The sequence below is a fragment of the Eptatretus burgeri genome, chromosome 5 (assembly GCF_056783735.1).
Source record: "Eptatretus burgeri isolate ZD-2024b chromosome 5, Ebu_testis_v1, whole genome shotgun sequence".
Taxonomy (NCBI): Eukaryota; Metazoa; Chordata; class Myxini; order Myxiniformes; family Myxinidae; genus Eptatretus; species Eptatretus burgeri.
Genome location: NC_140965.1, coordinates 23,798,016 through 23,820,455, shown reverse-complemented (window position 1 = coordinate 23,820,455; position 22,440 = coordinate 23,798,016). Strand labels below are relative to the sequence as shown.

At 43.2% G+C, this 22,440-nt stretch overlaps 1 protein-coding gene across 1 annotated transcript in view; it reads right to left on the bottom strand.

Annotated features, from left to right (window-relative positions):
- The window catches only part of LOC147026068 (uncharacterized), a 155,475-nt gene that overhangs the window by 51,746 nt on the left and 81,289 nt on the right, over positions 1 to 22,440 (bottom strand). Inside the window, exons 11-15 of the mRNA XM_085881096.1 lie at positions 10,080 to 10,133; positions 9,202 to 9,255; positions 7,253 to 7,306; positions 5,814 to 5,867; positions 5,507 to 5,560 (exon numbers count right to left, since the gene is read on the bottom strand). Of these exons, the coding sequence (XP_085737222.1) occupies positions 5,507 to 5,560; positions 5,814 to 5,867; positions 7,253 to 7,306; positions 9,202 to 9,255; positions 10,080 to 10,133 (270 nt within the window). The remainder of the gene's footprint in view (positions 1 to 5,506; positions 5,561 to 5,813; positions 5,868 to 7,252; positions 7,307 to 9,201; positions 9,256 to 10,079; positions 10,134 to 22,440) is intronic.

Below are 22,440 nucleotides of genomic sequence, written 5' to 3'. Positions count from 1 at the left end.
TATCTCAATAAGTTATGGACGGATATGCACGAAACTTGGTGGATGAGTTGGTTAGGTGACGAGAACAAGCCGATTAAATTTTAGTTCAGGTCTGAGTCCAGATCTGGCCTATCAGTGGGATACAAAACGTAAACTAATTAGCCTGGTGGAGGTATGCGCTCTATAGTGCCGTTCTAGTTTTCCGTGGAACTCCAAATGAAAAATTTAATCGGGTTTTCATAATTTTCAGTTTTTGAGGGTTGAGTTGTTTCTGATTGAAGAATATAACATTACTTGATTACATCCAGACTTCTACTGTCCATCCCATAAATAGGTACAAAATTCAAGCTCTTTCAAAAGTCATTCAAAAGTAAAGAGATTCACCTCGTCACAACTTGTACTGAGCTTGAGACACAACGAAGCATGTCTTTTTCTGCATGCTTTAAATATTGCACAATTATTTTGTTGTAAATTACCGATTTATACCAAGATTAAGGATCACCATTTGGCACTGAGGTAAGGTTGATCAAGTTTACCTTTCACTTTTTGTTTTAAAGAATATAAATTGAATGCCAGATCCCTGAAGGTTTATGGAGTAGTATTGGCAACTTTTCTGTGAAGTGACATCACAGCTGCCCAAGGCACGCCATGTATTGCCAAATTGCAACAGTACTGTGAGATCGTATTATTTAATGAGGTTTCTGGTGAATAAAGGTTCCAATGCAGCTGAAATTTGCAGGAGTCTATCAGTAGAGTTTTTTGTATACAGTCAATGCTTGTTGAAGAGATAGAACACCGAACGGATCAGAATGCAACATAACAGAAGGTACAGTAGAAAGAGGAGGGGGGGGACACCAACAGTAGGGCCGAGGGACAAAACAGACAGAGACAGCCAACAAGGGACGTGTGTAAGAATGAGGGGTAAGGGAGCATACAAGAGTGGATAGGATGGATAAGCTGAGGGAGCAGAAGTAACAATACCTTGGAGAAAAGGAGTGACAACAAAGCATGTGAGGTCAAAAATGGAGGCAGGAAAATCAACCTGAGTAGCCCAGCCCTGCATGAGTAGGCCAGACTTTACTCGGGACACAGGGAATGGTTTGCCACATAAAACTGGGCAAAAACACAACCAGCAACATAGAACAGAAAATTAAACAGGATGTATCTGGTCGAGGAAACTTAGCTTTGCTGAGCAGGAGAGAGGGATTCAAAAATATGAGTCTCATGAACTCACGAGCTGGAGGAAGGGACTGATGGGAGGGACTGATGCAGTGCCCCCCTATTACCAGTAAGCTGGTATTAATTTTGCTAACCTCAGAAGGATGACAGGCTGAGTCAACCCAACTGGTGTTAATTCAACGGTACGACAGGAGCTAAAACTCAAGACCCGGATATTTTCAACCAGCCACATTAACCGTTAAGCTAACAACAGGCTTTGATGAGCTATGATGACATGAGACGAGATGTTATGATATTAAATCGTGACGGGGAGTGCCAACGCATGCCCCATATAGTTTGGATTTGTGACCGTGATGTTTTCATTGCTTCAGACAACTCAAGGAATATTTGGTGATGATGTGAAAGCGGATGTCACAAAAATGGCTGGGTATAACCATCTTAAAAATATCTTCACTTCTGTAATTAATACGTTATCACCATGGGACAAATGTGTACGCGTCGCAAGGGACAATGTCTTGGAAAATAAGGTTTCATTCACTCAATCTTACTTTCAAATTTTGTAAGTCAACAAGTGCAACTTAACCTTGAGCTACCTTCATATTATTTGGATTTAAATGAATTTTCATCCAATGGAGTCACAATAATTAGTTGCCTTCGAATCAAAAGGGTCCATCTGACAATTGAACCTCTATTAGTTAGAACCTTTTGATTCTAAGGCGAAGAATTGTTGAGATTTTAATTTGAGTTCATTAAAAATTTCAGAATGAAAGTTTCCAGTTAAGGTGGAAAAAAAAATTGCTCAAGAGTTTGACTACAGTCAGTTATTACAGCTAAGTACTAAAGCTTAATGGAGTTGTCAGGTCAGGTCAGGTCAAGTATTGGAGCATGCGCCAGAGCAGCACGTCGCTGTGTCCGCTTTCCGCCGGTACTTCAAGGGCCTCCGTCTGGTCATCCCCCAAGAAGATTCCTGGCCCATCCTCATCTCCTTGAGATTCTCGGAAGAGACCTGGTACCAAAGGAATTACGTATCCATCTCAGATCCCTGGTCAGAGTCCAAGTCTCACATCCATAGAGCAAGACTGGAAGCACCAAGGACATGAAGACTTGGACTTTCGTCCTCCCGCACAGGTACCGGCAGCACCACACCCCATGATCCAGTGAATCCATGACTCCCCAGGTCCGACCCAGACGTCTGATAGACCTCTGGCTCACAGTCAGCAGAGACATGAATTACTGCCAAGGTAAGTGAATCTCTCCGTGACCTCAACATCCTCACCACAAACAGGCACAGACAGGACAGCAGCATCCAAGATGTCATTGAAAGCTTGGGTTTTAGTTTTGACCCAGGAAACCCGTAATGCCCAGCGGCTCTGACTCCTCATTCAGCACCTCGAGGGCCCCCAAAAGGATATCCAGAATTTCCTCAAAGATGACTGCATCATCTGCGAAATCAAGGTCAGAGATCTTGACATTCCAAAATGATGCACCGCAGCTTGATCTCTCCGACGTCCTCACCATAATCCAGTCCATACAAGTGCTGAAAAGTGTGGGGGCCAGGACACATCCCCTGACAAACTCCAGTAACAACTGGAAATAAGTCAGAGATGGTACCACCACATCCCACAGCACTCTCAGTACCAGAGTAGAGTTCAGACATCAGATCGATCAGTTTTGGTTGCACCCCACGAAGACCAAGAACCCTCCAGAGGGCATCCCGATTCACTGAATCAAACACTTTACAGAGATCAACATAGGCTGCAAGCAGTCCCTGCCAAAACTCTCCTCTGTGTTTAGTGAGGACCCAAAGAGCAAGGATATGGTCAATCGTTGACCTCTTTGGTGTAAAGCCCGACTGCTCTGGACGCTGGTGCTAAAGCAGATGGTGGCGAACCCTATCAAGAATTATCCGAGCAAAGACCTTGCCCGGCAATGAGAGCAGCGACACCCCTCGGTAGTTGTTGCAGTCTTGGCGATCACCCTTCCCTTTCCAGAGGGGGACAAAAGGCCCCTCTTCCAGTCAGTTGAGACGATGCCTGTGTTCCAGGCAGAGCACAAAACTGCATGCAACAACACGAGTGCAGCATTTCCACCAGCTTTGAGAAGTTCAGCATGGATGCCACAGATCCATGGAGCTTTACCCCATTTCAACTGGTTCACCACAGTCTGTGTTTACACAAACGAAAGTGGACCAGAGTTGATTTGAGGGTCAGCAACAGGGATTGTAACACCCTTGACGTCCAACTCGACAGCTGGGGGATCAGCCTGGTACAACCGTTCAAGATAACCAGCCCAGCGGCCCTTCACATCGGACTCCTCTGACAAGAGCAAACCACCTTCCGCTCCAACTGCAGTACATCGAGGGATGGGCTTGAAGGAATGCAATGCGTGAATTCCCCTTTTACGCAGGATGAGAATCACTTGCCCACAGGTGATGCTCTACCCACTCTCAAATTCCTCACACATCGGCCTCCTTGTCCACCCTTAGTGCACGTGCAGTTTTACGCCTCAGCTCCCTGAACAGCTCAGCTCTGCCATTCAGCCTGGCCCTGCGACTCTGGTCAATGGTATCCAGTGTCCTTTGAGAGACAAAATTCTTCTTCACCCTCCAGTGAGTTCCAAGACATCCACTGGAAACATCAAGGATGGTGGTCTTGAAGGCACTCCACAACTCTTCAGGACCCCCCAAAGCACCGAGACCCCCCAAATCTCCACTCAGCCTGTTCGCAAACTCCTCAACTACCCTCTCATCCTTGAGCTTGCCAACATCCAGCCGAGGCTGGGATGGTACCATTCTCCTGGATTTAACCTGCAACTTCAAAGTCGCTTCAACACGCCTGTGGTCAGTATGGAGGAACTGAGCACTCCGGTAGACCCTGCAGTTCTGGATTATCCTGCGGCGACCATCAACGAGCACATCGTCAATCTCCTTTGCCACACCACCAGCATTGGAATACCAAGTTCAGCGATGAGCTTGTGGGCGCTGAAACCATGAACCAGCCACCCTAAGTCCATGACTTCTTGCAAAGTCAAGGAACTTAGTGCTATTCTGGTTCATAGTTCCTGACCCATGGGGACCAACACGTGTCTCATAACCATCCCTTTCAGTTCCAATTGATGCATTGAAATCCCCCAAGACTACAACAGTATCTCACCTGGGGCACTGATCAACCACATACCCGAGCGTGGCATAGAATGCATCTTTCACAGTGAGATCACTCACTTCAGTCGGAGTATATACAGAGACCAGGGAAATGACACCCAAGGAGTGACAAATTCTTAGTCTCATAATATGCTCATTGACTGGTGTTACCTCAATTATCATTGGAGTCAACTTATTGGACACAGCTACAGCAACCCTTAGGCATGGTAACCATCAGAGCAACCAGACCAATAGTGCGTGTCACCACCTGCCCTGATCTCGCCACAATCCGGTCTCCGAACCTCAGAGTGCTGCAATACCGATGTTCAAATGCTTGAGCTCAGATGATAACAGAGACAGGTGATCATCCTCTCTTAGGGATGGGACATTCCAGGCACCCACCGAAGGGACCGCCTCAGGTTAACCCAAGGAGACCGCCGTCTGGTGGATGACACCTCAGCACCACCCCGACACACACAACCGCAATCTGACCCTGGAAGGTTTCCCTGTGGTTTCCCTCCTGTCATCAAAGATTTGGGTTCCCTAAGGCTTTGCCCCAATCCCGTCATCCGTTGAGCTGCTCTCCGTAGGGCATCTGCACAGGAGGTAGTGCCAGGGAGTGGGTTTTCAGATTTAATTTTTGCTTTTGGTACGTTTCGTGGGATGAAGTGTTTTACGGTGGCCGGAGTACAAATCCTGCCACCAACCTCCTAATAAAAAGTAACCCAACTGCAGGAGGACGTCCGCAGACACAGTTGGGCACTAGATATGGATGGCCGTTGGCTCACAAGGAGCTCCTCCGCCCTTTGACAGGTTTTGTTTTTAATCCTGCTGGGTGTCCATATCATACACCCTCCTCACCAAGAAGCTTGGTGGGGGAGACGGTTTCATCACCGACAACCCGACCATGGAATAGGTTAGTGCAGGTTTACATGGTACCTGTCGCAAGTCACAAATCTAATCTGACCTGACCTTGATGGAGTTGTGGAGTTGTGCTGGAGTTGTGCTGCGATATATTGCCGATGTAATCATGTTGATGGAAGATTAAAAATAGTCAAAAACTTCATTCAGTAGGTGACATTGCTGGTTGAGATCAGGAGCACCTTGAAGCACCATAATCAACAAAAACATCGTTCTTTAAAATTGTAAACAACAAACGACAATCAATGCTATTGCCTTGACAGAGCTCATCAAGCTCGATGATATTACCTTTTCTCCTTTGTCACCATCAGGCCCATCTTCGCCCATAAATCCATGATCACCCTGGCGATAGGACAGGGTATAAATTAATAATGAAATAAACGTTCAAACAATGCCTGGATTTTATTTATGAAGTCTGATGAACTGGATGCAATCGACAACCCGTTGGTTGCTTTTGTGAGTTCGTGACTTTTGTGTCGCTAACCCTTCTGTAATTTTTGTGAGTTAGCTAAATTAAGAGAGGGAATTTGAATGTCAGAATGGTGAAGGTCAACACTACATAGAGTATATTTTTCAACTTCAATATAGCTTTTACCTGCTTTCCAGGTGGACCATTTTTGCCATCATCACCCCTCATGCCTGGGTCTCCCTGAAGAAGAAAAATTGCAAAAATATTAATGTGCATTTCGGGAATAAGTAATATGATACGCATTATCATTTTATATTATTATAACATTAAATTTTTTATCATATCTTGATTATACCACTAAACTCTATAATCTTTTAATTTCATATCAATTTTAGTTTTATTAATTTGACTGTGTTCACTTGAAGCATATGCTCCCGTTGGGAGTGGCAGGGGGTGGGTCATGTTATTATCTTTATGATTATTAATACCCTCGCAAAGTACACACCCTACAGACGAACTTGTTCCAAGCATGAACACATTCTTCTGATTCTGACACGTCCCTATATTTGGGTGGTGTATAGGCAGCAAACCGCTGCGTCGATCGCTCTCGAAAATAAAAATTAACCCGGGTTATGTATATGAAGTGAAAACCTGCGTACTGCTTTTGTGCATATACTGTATAATACATTGTAGTCATATAGTTTGGATAATTCAAATTGCACCCACCCTCCCCCCAAAGGAAGAAAATGCCAAGATGGGCAGAATTTTTGTTTTTACAAAATTTGTTGGAATCAAACGTAATCCCTGAAATTTTTCAGCTCCCTCGGTAAATCGTCTTGGACGAGTTGATGAAACACACAACATACTTTCCCTCCATTATTTAGTGTCGATAGAAGATTAATCCAGACTAACATTTTGCTGTTTTATTGTGTTTGCATTTTCTCCCACCCCCATATTTGTTGTTGACGTCACGCGCGTGTGTACACGTTTCAAAACTGTTCCATGACCTTTCAAAATTGTATTTTTGGCTTATGGGGAAAAATTGTAACCCTGGAAATGTTTAATATTTATAACATGGGCCATGCATGGGCCTTATAAAGCTCGGGTAAATAATGACATGAAAATATTTGTGCTTTTCTTTGGTAAACAATCGAGTTGGAAAATTATCCAACATAGTGGTACAAAGGTAGCAGACCTACATGTGAGCTGTCTCGTCTGGGTTCAATTCTCAGCATAATTATGAAATGATGATTTGAGCTTCACAATGAAGGTGTTGAATCACAGTGTGCTCTCTCCCTCTCTCTCCCTCTCTCGTCGATGTTAAGCTATGGACACGTCTACTATAATAGTAGATGGTGGACAGTCACAATTCCACAGAGTCTTTAAAATATCAGAGAGTATGTGAGTTATCACTGGCACCCAGACAAATTTCAAATTCCTGCCAGCTTCAGTCAAACATCAGGCTTGGCCAGCCGGTTAACGAAAGGCGAAGACCAAACATCCACGCTTGATGAGCAGCCAACCCGATTTATTGGGAAAAGATCACAAGGAGAAGAGTTTATAGTTGCGCAAGTCCCAACGAGGTTTCCTTCACAGCATTCCTTCACACACCAAGAAATTCATACCGGGTCTCCATCAAGTCCTTTGTCACCCTTTGGTCCGATAAGCCCATCAGATCCCTGTGGAATAAAATTACATTTCCTTAAGAGAAACGTTGCTGTAGCAGAGATGGCATGCATTGAAATTAGAGTCATGGTAGTGACGCCAACCAAGTTATTTCTAGATATTATAACCAAATTACAATGGAGAACAATCAGCATCACATTACTCCAACAAATGTGTAGACAGGATTGGGCAAAGGAGCGATTACCACCACTGGCTAGTGGTGTTCGAGCGGTCGCTATTCCTTTACATTTCATTTTTTTTGAAAGCAGACTTGGAGGTCATTGGTTCAACCTCCAGCTGAGTTATACCAAAGACTTTGACAAACGGTATGTGCTGCTTCCTTGCTTAATGCTCTGCATTTAAAATCATAGAGCATGGACAAACGACCACAGATTGGCAATACTAATACAGGCTTTGATGGGCCTAATGACCTCCTCCTGCATTGAAGTTCCTGGTAAGGGACTATTATTACTATTATTATTATTATTATTATTATTATTATTATTATTATTATTAAGGAAAAGCAGATTCTGATCCATCTTTCTACCCGCTAAACTCACCAAGTGGGGATTTACCTTCAAACAAAGGGGGTTTGGGTGGGAGCGTGATCAGATTCAGGAAAGTCTGGATATTTTAATGGACTGGCCAAAAGATTGGCAGATGCAGTTCAATACAAGGAAATGTAAAGGTGCTGGGGATGGGTAAGAATAATGAAAATAGGGGTTTTATAATGCAAGGGTGCCATCTTGGAGCATGTGACACAGGAAAAGGATCTTGGGGGGGGGGGGGCGTGATGATAGCTGTAGGGGAGGGGTGGTGGAGAGGGGTAAGCAGACATCACAGTGCCAGGCAACGATAGGTATAATATTCATTCAGCATATCCGATTATGCCTGGTGTTGGCTTAATGGGTACAGTGATGGGCTTGGGATCCTAGAATCCTGAATTCAAATCCCACTTGGCTGTTGAATTAATAACAGGTGGGGTTGACTCTGCCTGTCATCCTTCCGACGCCAGCAAAATGAGTGCCAGTGTCGGAGTGGCGACCCGTCCAGGATTGTGTCCGATAGCCAAGGAGACTGCTTAAGCATCACCAATGCTCTGCACAGAGTATGGTCCCAATGGATGGTTGGATATCCGATTCACAAACAGGGTTTTGGGTTTCATTTGCAGGAGGGATAAATTATAAATCAAAAGAGGTTGTGCTAATTCTGTACAGGAAGTCAATGAGGCCTCAACTGGAATATTGTGATCAGTTTTGTTCATCGCATCTGTGGAAGGACATAGTTGCCTGAGAAAGGGTCCTACATAGAGCAGCTAGACTAAGCCATGAAGAGCAGCGAAGAAAGGAGGCAGTTGCGAGGGAATCTGATAGAGATTTTTAAGATAATGAAGGTAAGAGACAAAATAGGTGCAGAAGAGGATTTCAGCAGAATAGACACTGGCAGGACAAGGGGGCACAGTTTAAGAGTGAAGAAGAGGAGATTTAAGATGCTAGTAAGGCAGGGGTCTTTCACTCAGAGTGGGGAATGCATGGAATTATCTCTCTCCAAAGGTAGTGACAATAGTCATTCAATAGTTTCTTGTAAATCCTTGTCAATCTGGGGAGGTGATATAACTTGTGTGTATCAGTGTGCACTGGTGATATAACTTGCCAAGAGATTAAATGAGATTTGAAAGTTAAAAAAGGAATGGATGTAAATTTTAAGTTGGATTAAGTTAATTATTATCAGTTAATATAAGAGTAAATCATCCAAATGTGGGGAATTCCTGTGACGAGGATTTCTCTTCCCTCTGGAGTGCAACGACCGATGGGATTTCTATTCAAACACAACAAACAACACTTTGAATTACACAAGAAAATGGTTCAAAGTTTTCAAAACAAATCAAACAGTCTAATTAAACAATTACCTTTTCTCCTTCATGTCCTTGAATACCTTGTGGGCCCAACTTTCCCTGGAAACCCTGATCAATTACAGGTTAGGGATGAAAGGATAAATAAAAAGAGAAATATATCAAAGAGTATCCATCAGCATTCTGACAAAATACTGCAATATATCTAACATATAAAGGTCTTTCTAACTACTGACTGACTAACATTTAAGCTCAGGTGTACAAGTGAGATGCCTTCCCGGTGACGTAGAAAGCTGAAATTTTGTGTGCCGATGGACATCGAAGCCAGCACAATGGAAAAAAAAAATCACAGAATTGTCGAACAACATCCATAAATGAAAATATAAATAAATGAAAAAAAAAATTTTAAATGCAGGTGAGTGACCCGAGACAATGGGTAGCACGGTAATTTTGTGCACCGACGGACATCGAAGCCAATACACCAGGAAAAGAAATCACAGAATTTCTGGAAAGCGTCCGTAAATGAAAATATATTAAAAAAAAAAAAACAACAAAACAAAATGAAATAAAAATGAAATCCAGGTGAGCAACCATGATTTGTATGCAGCAAGGCTGCATAACAATATGTAAGCACACCCTGATATATATATATATATATATATATATATATATATATATATATATATATATATATATATATATATATATATATATATATATATATATATACACACACACACACACACACACACACACAAGTTGTATAATTTCATCATTGAGAAATATTCCATATATATATATACATACATATAGTAGTTTGGCTGATTGTTCAGATGTAAAGCTTCCTACTTTTGAAGAATGACCATCAACCATGGCATTTATATAATCCAGTAAGTTCACAGCAGAAACTGCCATGGTAAAGATACTATTGTTACCTTGGGTCCGACAAAACCACGGTCTCCGGTCCGACCATGATCTCCAGTGTCTCCCTACAGAATAAAAGAAAGTGTCTTGAAGTCCACATCACATTGACCAGTTCAATTAAATTCCTTTGTCATCCATCAATGACCAAAACTAATAATCAGACAGAGAAGGCTATTTTGACAATTATTTTGTTGCATCCTCGGCTAAGAACTCAGGTGTACAAGTGAGATGTTAGATGATGTACAAGTAAATCCTGGCAGGGGTCATAACAAAGACTTTAAAAATGATACGTACTGCCTCCTTGCTTGATGCTTACAATTAAAAAAAAAGATAGAGCACATAAAAAGATAGATAGTGCACTAGTGATGGTCTTAATAGCCTGCTTTTGTATTATATATTTAATATAAGACGAGCATGGGTACCCAGCATTGCCTGGTGCTGCTCTAATCCTGTTGGCATTTTGAAGAAATCAATTTTTTGTGGCGGGGGTCTAGAACACTTCCCCATACCCACTAAGGAATGAGGTCAGAGATCATTTACAAAGACTTTGGCACGAAAGAGCGATGAAAAAAAAACATCCAAAACAATCAAACTTTTTTTCAAAATTTTCTGAAAGTTTGATGAAGATCCGTTTGGCCATCTCTAAGAAAAATGGTGACACAGATACATTGAGACCTATTAGGTCTCCATTTTGCCTTCTGGGGTCAACCCACGTGTGTAGATAGCAGCCAACAATTTGCATACGTGCACGAACACACACACACACACACACACACACACACACACACACACACACCTCTTATATGTATCGACACTCGTATTAGAGACCTATCTAATGATTTCAACCTGGCGACTCTCAAAATCATGTTCCAAATCCAGTCTGGCATAATGAAAGTTCCAGAATATTCGAGCAATACGAGTCATTCTCACCTGCTCAGACTTATGTCCGGTCATCAAACGGCCACTTATGAGTGGCAAAAACATATCAGGCAGTACAGCAAAAACCAATGGACATGAGCAGGCAGAGGCTCCGGTGACGGCTTCAATTCAAAGTCTTCCTCGCTTCATGTCCGAGCAAATCTGCATTATTTATTTTCCTCTTATCTTTTTGAATAGTGCTTCTTTATATTCCCTCTAACAACTGTATTATTTCAATTAAAAATTTTTTTATCAATGATAGCTACCACTAACAAAGGGCTAAACTTAATACAACTACTCAAGTTGGCACAAAACGATTATCGTGGTCCAGACAATATCTATTCAAGTCATGAACTCATCACCTTTGACAGTTTGTTATTTTTATAACCCAAGTGCTATGAATACATTATGATGGTAATTTAAAGTTGTGGTGGACATTTTATTCCATAAAATTAACAAGTACATGATCATTGAGGTAACTTGATGTATTCTCAAGATCTTCCCCTGCTAAATGCCCACATTTGTCCCATCCAGGTGATCGCACCTTGATGTTATCTCCAGACAGGCACACAGCCATTTCAGAACACATGCTTTGACATTTTCATCATTCCGTAACTTAACGAAATCGAAGTGTTCTTTGAGTGGTCCAAAATAAGTGAAATATCACAATATTAAAAGGGTGGACTGCACGGGGAATGATTTTAAACTTTCCAATGACTCTCGCTTGAGTAGTAGTCACAGTTGCCATGTGAGGGTGAGTGTTAAAATGCTATAAAGTTATACCTGACCTTCATCTGTGTATTGCTCGAATCAATTCATTCATTGTCTAAGTGTGCATTGATCGTTTCCCCACATTCATGTTGAGGTGCTAAAACACTTGCCAAAAACCTTCTGACCGATGGCTGAGCGTTGAATCCTTTTGGTCGTAGGGAACGAAGACGTCTCCACTCTGTTTTGGCTCACTATGACCTCGGCAGGAAATGAAGGGACTGTCACATCACAATATTCTTCAACAAACCATCTCCTTCCTTTTGGTAGCATTCCAAGGCCACAGGAGTTGCTTTTTGATCGAATCTTCTGGTACGCACCTTGTGCCGGCCTTGTTGAATTTTAAGTGAGAAAGAGAGATTGTTTCCATACTATATCAACACTTTCATATTCTTCTGTGATTTCTCGAATAGCAATCTGGAGATTATTCAAAACAAGCTGTTCAGCACGTTTCACGTCTACTCTGGTGACAGCAGTTGGTTGTAAATTAAACTGTTCAAGATTGCTCACTAATGCACAGCCATTTTTTGTACACACTGTACCATGTAAACAAAAGACGACATGCTAGCCAAGTGTTGGCAAATTGTGCAGACAGCCTCCTGTAATTACCTCCACCACCGAAGGTGGACAGAGGTTATGTTTTCACCAGTCTGTCTGTTTGTTTGAAAACAAAATATCTCAAAAACTTGTGAACAGATTTGGACGAAATTTGGAGAAGAGCCTGGGTATGTGACACCGACGAAATGATTCAATTTTGGTGAAGATTCGGATCTGGATCTGGATCCGAGAATGTCAAAAGTGATTTTTCATCATTGAGAGATAGGGCCAAAAACGATATATATAGGACGATATCTCAAAACGTTATGGACGGATTTGGACGAAACTTGGTGGACAGGTTGGGTATGTACCAAGGAAGAATGGATTAGATTCTGATGAAGATCTGAATCTGGATCCAGATTCGAGAATTCTTAAAGTGACTCTTCACATTTGAGTGATGGGGCTAAAAACGACATATAGCAGGATATCTCAAAAAGTTAGACGGATTTGGTTGAAACTTGGTGGATGAGTTGGGTAGGTGACAAGAAGAAGCAGATTAAATTTTAGTTCAGGTCCGGATCCACATCCGGCCTATCAGTGGGATACAAAATGTAAAGTAAACAGCCTGGCAGAGGTATACGTCTACCGAATGCCCTTCTAGTTTTCAGTTAAGTTGATGTTCTCCTCCACATGAAACTCAATGATACACCTTTGTTCCACAGTACACATGGCTGTTGCCTGCCATCTTGCTTTGACCCTGAATGATTTGACTGGCTCTGCTGTAAATGCAGCTTTACCTCCACTTCTCTGAGAAGTACGAATGAACCACATCCAGGACCAGAATGAATGAAGTGAACGAAAGCAATATTTCAAGGTCAGTACACTTTTGGCATTGATGGTATTTTTTAAAGAGGAACTTGAGGCCGATCCCAATCTTTGTTCAATGAGAGAAATGTGATTCGAAATGGGAATCCGAATCTTCAACCCCTTTTCTCAGAAGTTGTATCATACTGGATAGCTCAGTTTACTTCTCAGTGGCTATAAATACCTGTGAATGTCATTATGAAGTCAACAATCAGCAAAAAAGATCGATATGTGTGTGTGTGTGTGTGTATGTGTATATATATATACACATACATATATATGACATGGAAAGACCAACCCACATCTCTCACCTGTGAATGGAGGGAATCGCCAATCAGCTTTCACCTAATCAACTAAACCCAGGTGGCTTGGATTATATAAACAATTGACACGTTCCACACTTATCTAGCCGAAGAATCTGCATAAAGCAACCTAAGAAGACATTCACAAGGTAAGCGTTATGCTGTTTCAAACCCTTCCCAGAGTTCCTCAAGATGTGGGTGGGTCTTTCTTTATTTATATATTGACTGCTTGTGTAGCATAGGGGGTGTGTAGCATTGGGATTCTCATCTGAGTACTATGTGTGAATGTCTTTATAGTTGTTGAGGAACTCTGGGAAGGGTTCAAAACAGCATTGCACTTACCTTGTGTAGGTCTTCATGGGTTGCTTTATGCAGTTTCTTCAGCGAGAGGAGTGTGACAGGGGTCAATTGTTTATATCATCCCAGCCACCTCAGTTTCATTGATAAGGTGAGAGCTGATTGGCTATTCCCTCCATTCACAGGTGAGAGATGTGGGTGAGTCTTTATTTATATATTGACTGCTTTTGATGGTTGCACGTAGTGCACGCTTGGGAGCCTCAATGGTTTGTATTGCTGTCTGCACTAATGATTTGCCAAGAAGCGATGAAACTGGTCCGGCAGTGGAAGGAGTGTGTAGCATTGGCATTCTCTTGTGTGTACTATGTGTGAACGTCTTTATAGTTGTTGAGGAACTCTGGGAAGGGTTTGAAACAGCATAGCGCTTACCTTGTGTGGGTCTTTTTGGGATGCTTTATGTAGCTTCTTCGGCTTGAGGAGTGTGGGAGGGGTCAATTGTTTACATATATATATATATATATATATATATATATATATATATATATATATATATATATATATATATATATATATATGTGCATATTGTTACGGCCACGGGTATCGAGTGTATTATGAGGGGGTTAATCCTCATTTCTCCTCGGAAGAACCGGACCTGGGGCCACCGCTCACAATTAACTTTGTGGTGTGGTGGATTGCTCAACAACCACGATGCCAATCAGCTAACCATGAGTTCCAGTGTCCACCATCTAATTTGCTGTTTAACTAGAGGTCACGTGGCCTCCTGACCGGGGAACGCGCCCTCGGCGATGCACCACTCTTATCTTGATTAGATCTTAAGTGATGTAGCCGAGCATTTACTGCTGGTGCACGCCGACTATGACAGGTTAATTAGTTTAGGAATTATAATTTCCCAATTGATTTAGGTTTGGACAATGCAGGATCAATGGAAGGAAATGGCAATCATGGATAGGTTGAAATGTCAACAAAAAATTTATTAATAAGAAAAATAAATAAACTGAAGAACTTTTTATTTCCTTGTTGATTAAATGGATGACTTCAAATCAATCAAATGTTCCATCAACAAAATAATCTCAAACAAATAAAGAATTCAACAAGCATTTATAGAAAAATGGACAAAGAGCAGATGCTTATCACTATGCCTTACTTAACACTTAAACACTACACATGGGTACCCAGCAGATAAATCAGTGGGAAAAGAAATCCGGTCTCGGCTTACCAAGGCAGAAGTCGTTGTGCGTCTACGAAAATGACCGAAAATGTATGAGCATGCCTTGGTCTGCCTCTCCAAATGAGCTTTCCACAGCCCGGCTCATTTCCGCTGCCAGCGCCCTGCCTCGCCACGCACCCACCCGCAAACAGGCTCGAACACCAATCAACGTCATGTCGTCACCCACAGGAACCAACCATGCCAAGAACCAGGTACACCAAGAGCCAGGTATGCCAAGAACTAGGTAACGCCAAGAGCCAGGTACACCAAGAACCAGGTACCGAGCAGAACCAGCAGGAACAATCCAACGATTACCAACTGCCATTGCTGCTGTCCTCAACCGTCAGGAGCTGTCACCAACCATCAGCAGGATCTCTCACCAACTATCATCGGGATCTCTCACCAATCACGATCAAGATCTCTCACCGAGCACGATCAGGATCTCTCACAAGCTGTGATCAGGATCTCTCACTAACTGCGATCAGGATCTCTCACCAACTGCGATCAGGATCTCTCACCAACTGCAATCAGGATCTCTCACCAACTGCGATCAGGATCTCTCACCAACTGCAATCAGGATCTCTCACCAACTGCGATCAGGATCTCTCACCAACTGCGATCAGGATCTCTCACCAATCACGATCAGGATCTCTCACCAATCACGATCAGGATCTCTCACCAATCACGATCAGGATCTCTCACCAATCACGATCAGGATCTCTCACCAACTGTGATCAGGATCTCTCACCAACTGCGATCAGGATCTCTCACCAACTGCGATCAGGATATCTCACCAACTGCGATCAGGATCTCTCACCAACTGCGATCAGGATCTCTCACCAACTGCTTACAAGGCAGTCCTGCCTTCCTTTTATAGGTGACCAGTGTGGGTGGAGCGTCAAGCATGACTTCAGCCAAATCCAGCATGCCTATTGGCGCATCACTGCACACGACCTCCAACCATCAATTCTCGTGGTCATTCTCTCCTGACCATCGAACAAGATGCAACTCCCAATTAACACAGGCCTGGTTTATGACGCCATGTTCGGGGTGGTGGACGAACACCAGAAAGCAGCCATTTGCTGGAACAACTGAGCGAAAACATGAAGCGCTCACAAAACGTCAATGGGCAATGATCACTTCTTTGTTCAGCCCAATATGAAGAAGAGTCAGTTAGCATCCACAGAGATGCTGAACGGGGTGTCGATCGCCGATGGAAAAAGATTGGTGTCAAACGTCGATTAAAGGAAATGGGTGTCGAACGTCAATGGAAAAAGGTGGGACCTGAAGTAGATGATCCGAGACCACAGCCGTGTTTGACCGTTAGAATGAACTGTTCAGGAAAAGCTTATGATGTGATTAATGACTCAAATGTCCTGCAAGTCCAATGTGTCTTGATGGAAAGGGAATAGAAGAAGTCTCCGTTGGGCTCAGGGCTATCTTATCGCGTGCCTGAACGGTGAATATCGCTCATGTGGAAATGTAAATTGAAGTAAAATCATATGTCATGAACGTGTGGTAAAGAGGAAAATGTTATCCCATGAGAAAGAAAGGGAACCTGTTCTTTACCCTTCTTCAACGCATCAAAGAGTTAGAATCCCACCAGGCAAGGGGATGGGTCTATTCTGAACATGCATTTTTGGAAATAACTGTGTGAGGACCTGGATGTTGTGTGCATTACTCGGATCCGATTCTGAAATCCACAACAAATCGGCGTCCAACAAATCTGAAATCCACAACATACATGTATGTATGTATGTATGTATGTATGTATGTATGTATGTATGTATGTATGTATGTATGTATGTATGTATATTGTTTATAAGCCTGGTGTTGGCTTAGTGGTTAGGGTGGCGGCTTGGGATCCAAGGGTCCTGAGTTCAAGCCCCGTTGGCTGCTGAATTAACACCAGGGGGTTGACTCAGCCTGTCATCCTTCCGAGGTCGGCGAAATGGGTGCCAGTGTACTGGTCCCGGTGTATGCGCCGGTTAGAATAGGTGTACCATATCCCTGTGTGTCGTAAGAGGCGACCAGGGTTGGCGTCAGGAAGGGCATCCGGCCATAAAACATTGCCTCAAGAAAAAGCCAAACCCCTGCACAGCAGGGAAAAATGGCTGTAAAAACGGTCTTTTTATATATATATATATATATATATATATATATATATATATATATATATATATATATATATATATATATATATATTTATATGTGTGTGCAATGATCACTCAACTGAGCAAAAGTCTCACAATTGATCTGAAAGTTCACTTTATTCTGGAATTGAGCAGATATGGTGGGGCTGTTCGGGTGGCCAAGATGTACGCACATTTGCCTCTAAGCTGTCTAGCCGAGGTTAGAATCCCAACCCATATTTAAACTGTCATCCTGGTGTTTCACAGGTAGGATGATTCATCATTGTGTGTGCCGTCCCTCGGATGGATGTGAAAAGGGCATCTCATCTGGGGCATTTGTTGGTGGATGTTAAAGATCCCATGCTGTCCTTCACGAAGAGGAGGAGAGCTGTCGCTGGCACCATGGACAAATTCCAAATTCCTGCCTGAACCAGCAGAGAGCAGCACATCAGCGGTACAGAAATGTGGTGACTTCCTGTCACCACAAGAAATGAATTTGTTTGGAAGTTTCACCATGTTCAAGGAGTCAACTTTGTCTTGATAGAAGGACAGGATCAGCAAAGTTCAAACGATGCTGAATCATCGTGGATCTCACGAAATATTAAAACTTCCGCCGTCTACTGAAAGAGCGTCATGAAGTCAGTGGCTGTCGTAACTGTGTGGATGAGGTACAACTTGCAAAGCTTCACCTTTTTTGGGACAATTTTCTTAATCTCCATAGAAGCGATGCAATTGATGATTTCAGGAATCGCTGATGACGCAAAGACTTTCCGATACCCAAAGTCAGACAAAACCCATCCAAGTCATGTCCAAGGTGTGGAACTATTTACTGCAACAACCCATGAGGCATGCCGTTTCCATCTCAGGCATCTCAAAGTAGATCTTCCCTGGTTGTCAGCACTGGCAGACTCTGATTTTATCCATTCTAAGGAGGCCTGACAATGCATTGTCCAAAGCATCATACAAATGCTGGAATAGCTGTGGCACTCGGCACTGGTGAGAGAGCTGTGGTTCCCCCTTGATCATGATCCTCAGCTTCTTTCACGGTCTTTCCCCACATTTCATAACAGACTGCTTTGGATCTCTTTGCTCTCCGGTCATTGATCGCAAGCTGTGTCAGTTCAGCCGATTGACTAGTTGACACCCATGTTTCTTGAAGAGCTGTACTGAGCCGGTCAATCAACTCAAATAGTGCTGGACTCATTGAGTGAGGCATGATGAAGTCAAATCTACTAGTGGAGTCATACAACCCACGAGCATGGGCCCGCATGTTCCTGTTATCCGTTTGATATTCTATGACAATCAATGCCTGACACACTGCCAGTAGTTGCCTTTTCGGATGACCCAGGGCTTTATATTGTTGCAGGAATGGCCAAAGGGGGTATAGGGAGTAAGATAGACGAGTTATTTAATTAATTAACGTCCAGCATAACTGTTTGGTTTCTGTGTATAATGAAAGGAGATGTGTCGATGAGTTTTATAGACCTCCAGAGTCACCCTGCCATTATGCATGTGTCCAAGTCCTCCCATTCCCACTCCGTAATTCTCCATAACGTTCCCTGTTAGAATCTGACGATGTGTTTCTAATTTCTCTTGTCCTCTTGAGTACATTTGAGACAGGTGAGCAGCATGAGGAAACAAGGTGGAAATGCCCCTACCACTGAGGAGTGGATACTCATACCCTCTCAAAGCTCTGCCAGCTCAGGGAAGGTGGGGGGGGGGGGCAAGGATATAAAAGTCGATGCTTGGGCACAAATGGTCTGCCTTGGATCTCTGTCTGGTCATTAGCACTCTGGAAACACGTCTTGTCGCTCATTCGTTCTGGCAATGTCTTTTTCTCTGCACACTTCTGAAGAGCCTGAAGTATTCACTGCCGGGCAGTGTCGTCACAATCGCGTAAGTGCTGCAAAGGGCAAGGACGTTACGACATGAGACACCATGTGGCAGAACAAGCCCCATGTCCAGAGCCGCAGCACGACTGCATTCAAACTGACGTCCCGCTGAACTAGGCTCGCCACTCCCGCTGTGGCTAAACCACCATGCGCAACCATAGCATGTGGACAGGCTCTCCTTAAGTCTTGTCTCCCCCTCTTGCTGTCACCTGCTTGTGAGTGGTTGGTCCTAAGATATCATGTAAGCCATTGAGAGCATCGTGAGCACGGTTAATAGTGGTTTTGCATGAGAATTCTTTTAATCGTTCCTTATAATTACTTCCTTGTTATTCCCATCCTTCACTTTTAATAAATCCTGTTCTTCCACCACTTGAGAGTCGGTCTGGTGCACTGTCCAGAATTGGAAACGATATACCATGGCGTGAGTAAAGCCGCGACCATTGGAAATTGGTGCGAAAACCCCTTGTTAGGAGGGGACAAACACGGTGGTTTGTCAAGGGTCTTGCTCGGCTCCCATCCTTTCGAATTGATGAACACATCACAGACGACAGACTCGTTGGAGTTTCTGTTCATCGAAAACCGAAGTAAAGATCTTGTTGGCTTTTCCGGTGGACAATGTACAAAGCACACGGACTATCCGTCGCTAAATTGATGACCGTCCAGGTGGAAGATTTTGACCTTGTGTCCACTTAGTCCCCCGTGGGATTCGGATCTTGGTTCTGTCACCGTAACAATATATAACCGTGAACCTGGTTGGGCAGAGGGGGCAGGTGGTAGACTTAACATTCCCACACCTCTTTGGTGAATCCTGAATGAATTTGATCAAGTCTGTAACGAGGGTCAGGAAGTTTCACAGTTGTGAAACAGTCTTCACGGTGTCTTGCACAGCAAGATTCATGAAGTGCACAGAGCAATGTGTGGTTGTTACGCAGGTTTTCTTCATCGTTTAATTTTTTGGCTACTCTGCCGCAATGTCCTTGAAATGTTGTTGCAACCCCGAAACATGCCGCAAGGCACAAGCTGGGATTGTGGAAGGTTGTACTGTAGCAATTACACATCCTCACAGTTCTGAAAATAGTCTCTGTGTCACACTTCTCTTGTGAACGTAGCCCACAAACATGCTCTTCAACCTCTACGTCATCTGTGACCATCCATACACACACACGCAGTTGTTGAATTCCCGCTATGTGGCCAGTTTCATCTGTGACAATGGTCAATGTATGGCCCTGCATTTCAGAAGCTAGCATGCGCACGACAGTGACAGACGTCGTTTCTATCATTTCCTCCTGAATCTGGTGTGATGTCCATGCATTATTACTCTTCAATAAATTGGCTTCGACCCTCAATGTCTTCACAGTGCAAGCAGAGCAACTTGTGAAAAATGCTCTTAAGATCTTGATAACCTCAGATTGCTAGTCCTTGCTGAGCCAGGTATTCAGACTTGAAAAGACACTCTTGAGATATCTATGTGATTATTTGTCTCGCACTTTTGTCAGGCTCTGCTGCTAAACTTTCACCCGAGGCACCAGATCCTGGGCATTTTATGCACAAGGCAGCGGTGCGACTCACTTCTCTCATGCTTTATGATTGTCTATTGCTTTTTTACAGTTTGTGTATGATGTACACTCGTTCACAAAATGCATCTTCTGACTTGCCTGTGTATTTTTACATGATCTAAGGATCGTAAATGAGGACGCACACGCATACACACACTGGAGGAGACAAACAAAACCATTGCGATCTTGGGGGAAGTGCCCAGGGATGCCAACCAAAAGGGATTGTCCATGCTCGTATCCTTTCAAATGCTGAATATCAAGCAAGGATTCAGCACGTACCACTTCAATGTCCTTGGCATGACTCGGCCGGGGTTTGAACCTCCGATCTCTTAGATTTCAAGTAGACGCTCTACCTATTACACCACTGAGTCTGTTGCTAGCACTCTCCAAAGTTGTGCCTGTTGGCAAACATGACAAAATACGACCCCATGTCAGTATATGGGCTGCCTTGCTACTCCATTGATGCAGTCAGGGACATCTTAAACCATTTTGCTGGGAACGTCCCATCATTATCTTTCTTGAACTCACACATTGTTGGCTGGTGGGACACATGGTGTGTGTAGAGAAGTAAAGAACAGTATCTGCACTTTTAGACGTCATATTTTTAATGAGGGGGTTTTCTCGACATCCTGACACTTGATATCTTCATTTATTCGCAGCTGATTCAGGAACTTGCGTCGATGAAGATCCAGGTTCAAGGGGCCACATCTTCTATCAGAGCTTGATCTTGTTTATCTGAATCAGTCTTTGGATGTGCCTCTGCCATCTGGTGTTGTCGTAGATTTTTTTTTTGACCAGACAGAGTTAAGAGTGAGTGGCATCCTTTGGTACTTTTCTCAAGTCCCTCCTGCTGTTCGTTTTTTTAATACTCCGACACTGAGGCTTGTCTCTTCTGAATATGGAGGTGCTAACTGATGTGGTTACATTTTTCTTTTGTGACGTCTTTGTTGTTTTGTGATTTGATTTGATGCACTAATGCACTCTGAGAATTTTATTTAGAAGTGAACTAACTTTCTGCGTGCAAGACTCCTCAGTTAGTGTGCATATTAATATTTGTGTACCTTTGTTGGGACCTTGTAAAAAAAAATATATAACCTCTGGAGAAAAAAAAACATCCCGACCTCCGGTCGTAAAGCTAATTGTCAGTGAAAAATCATCATAGTGAATTAAAAAAAATTGGGTTGAGCATAAATTGCAGAAAATAAATTTGCCATAAATGTTTTGATCATTTGAGTGATTACATACTCATTCCCACCTTCCCATCCCCTTGGGTCGACACCCATGCTCACAACTGCACACTAATATATTTAATGTGAAAAATTGTTGGCCATTTTGGGTGAGTCAAAGAAAGTTTGCCCGGTTCCTTGTCTGTTTCCCTCTGACACATCTACTTCTTTCATTCTCTTCATTCTTCACCCCCTCTTTATTCCTGGGGAGGGGGAAATCACATTTGCCCCCATTCCATTCCATTGGGACCAGACTCTGTGCAGCGCATTCGTGCTGCCTAAGCAGTCTCCTTGGCTATCGGGCACAATCCTGGATGGGTCGCCACTCCGACACAGGATACCGGCAAGCTGGCACTCATTTTGCCGACCTCGGAAGGATGACAGACAGAGTCAACCCCACCTGGTGTTAATTCAACAGCAGAGTGGGATTTGAACTCAGGATCCTAGGATCCCAAGCCCACCACCCTAACCATTAAGCCAACACCAGGCATATTCCCCTGTCACACTATCATTTGAGTAAATTGGATTACATATACATATCTAATCATCTCTTTATCAATACTGGAAGTACCTGCTCCATACAAATGAGCCACCACGGGAGGGGTTCATGTTATTATTTTTTCCAGAATATATAAGACCCATCGCTTCGTTG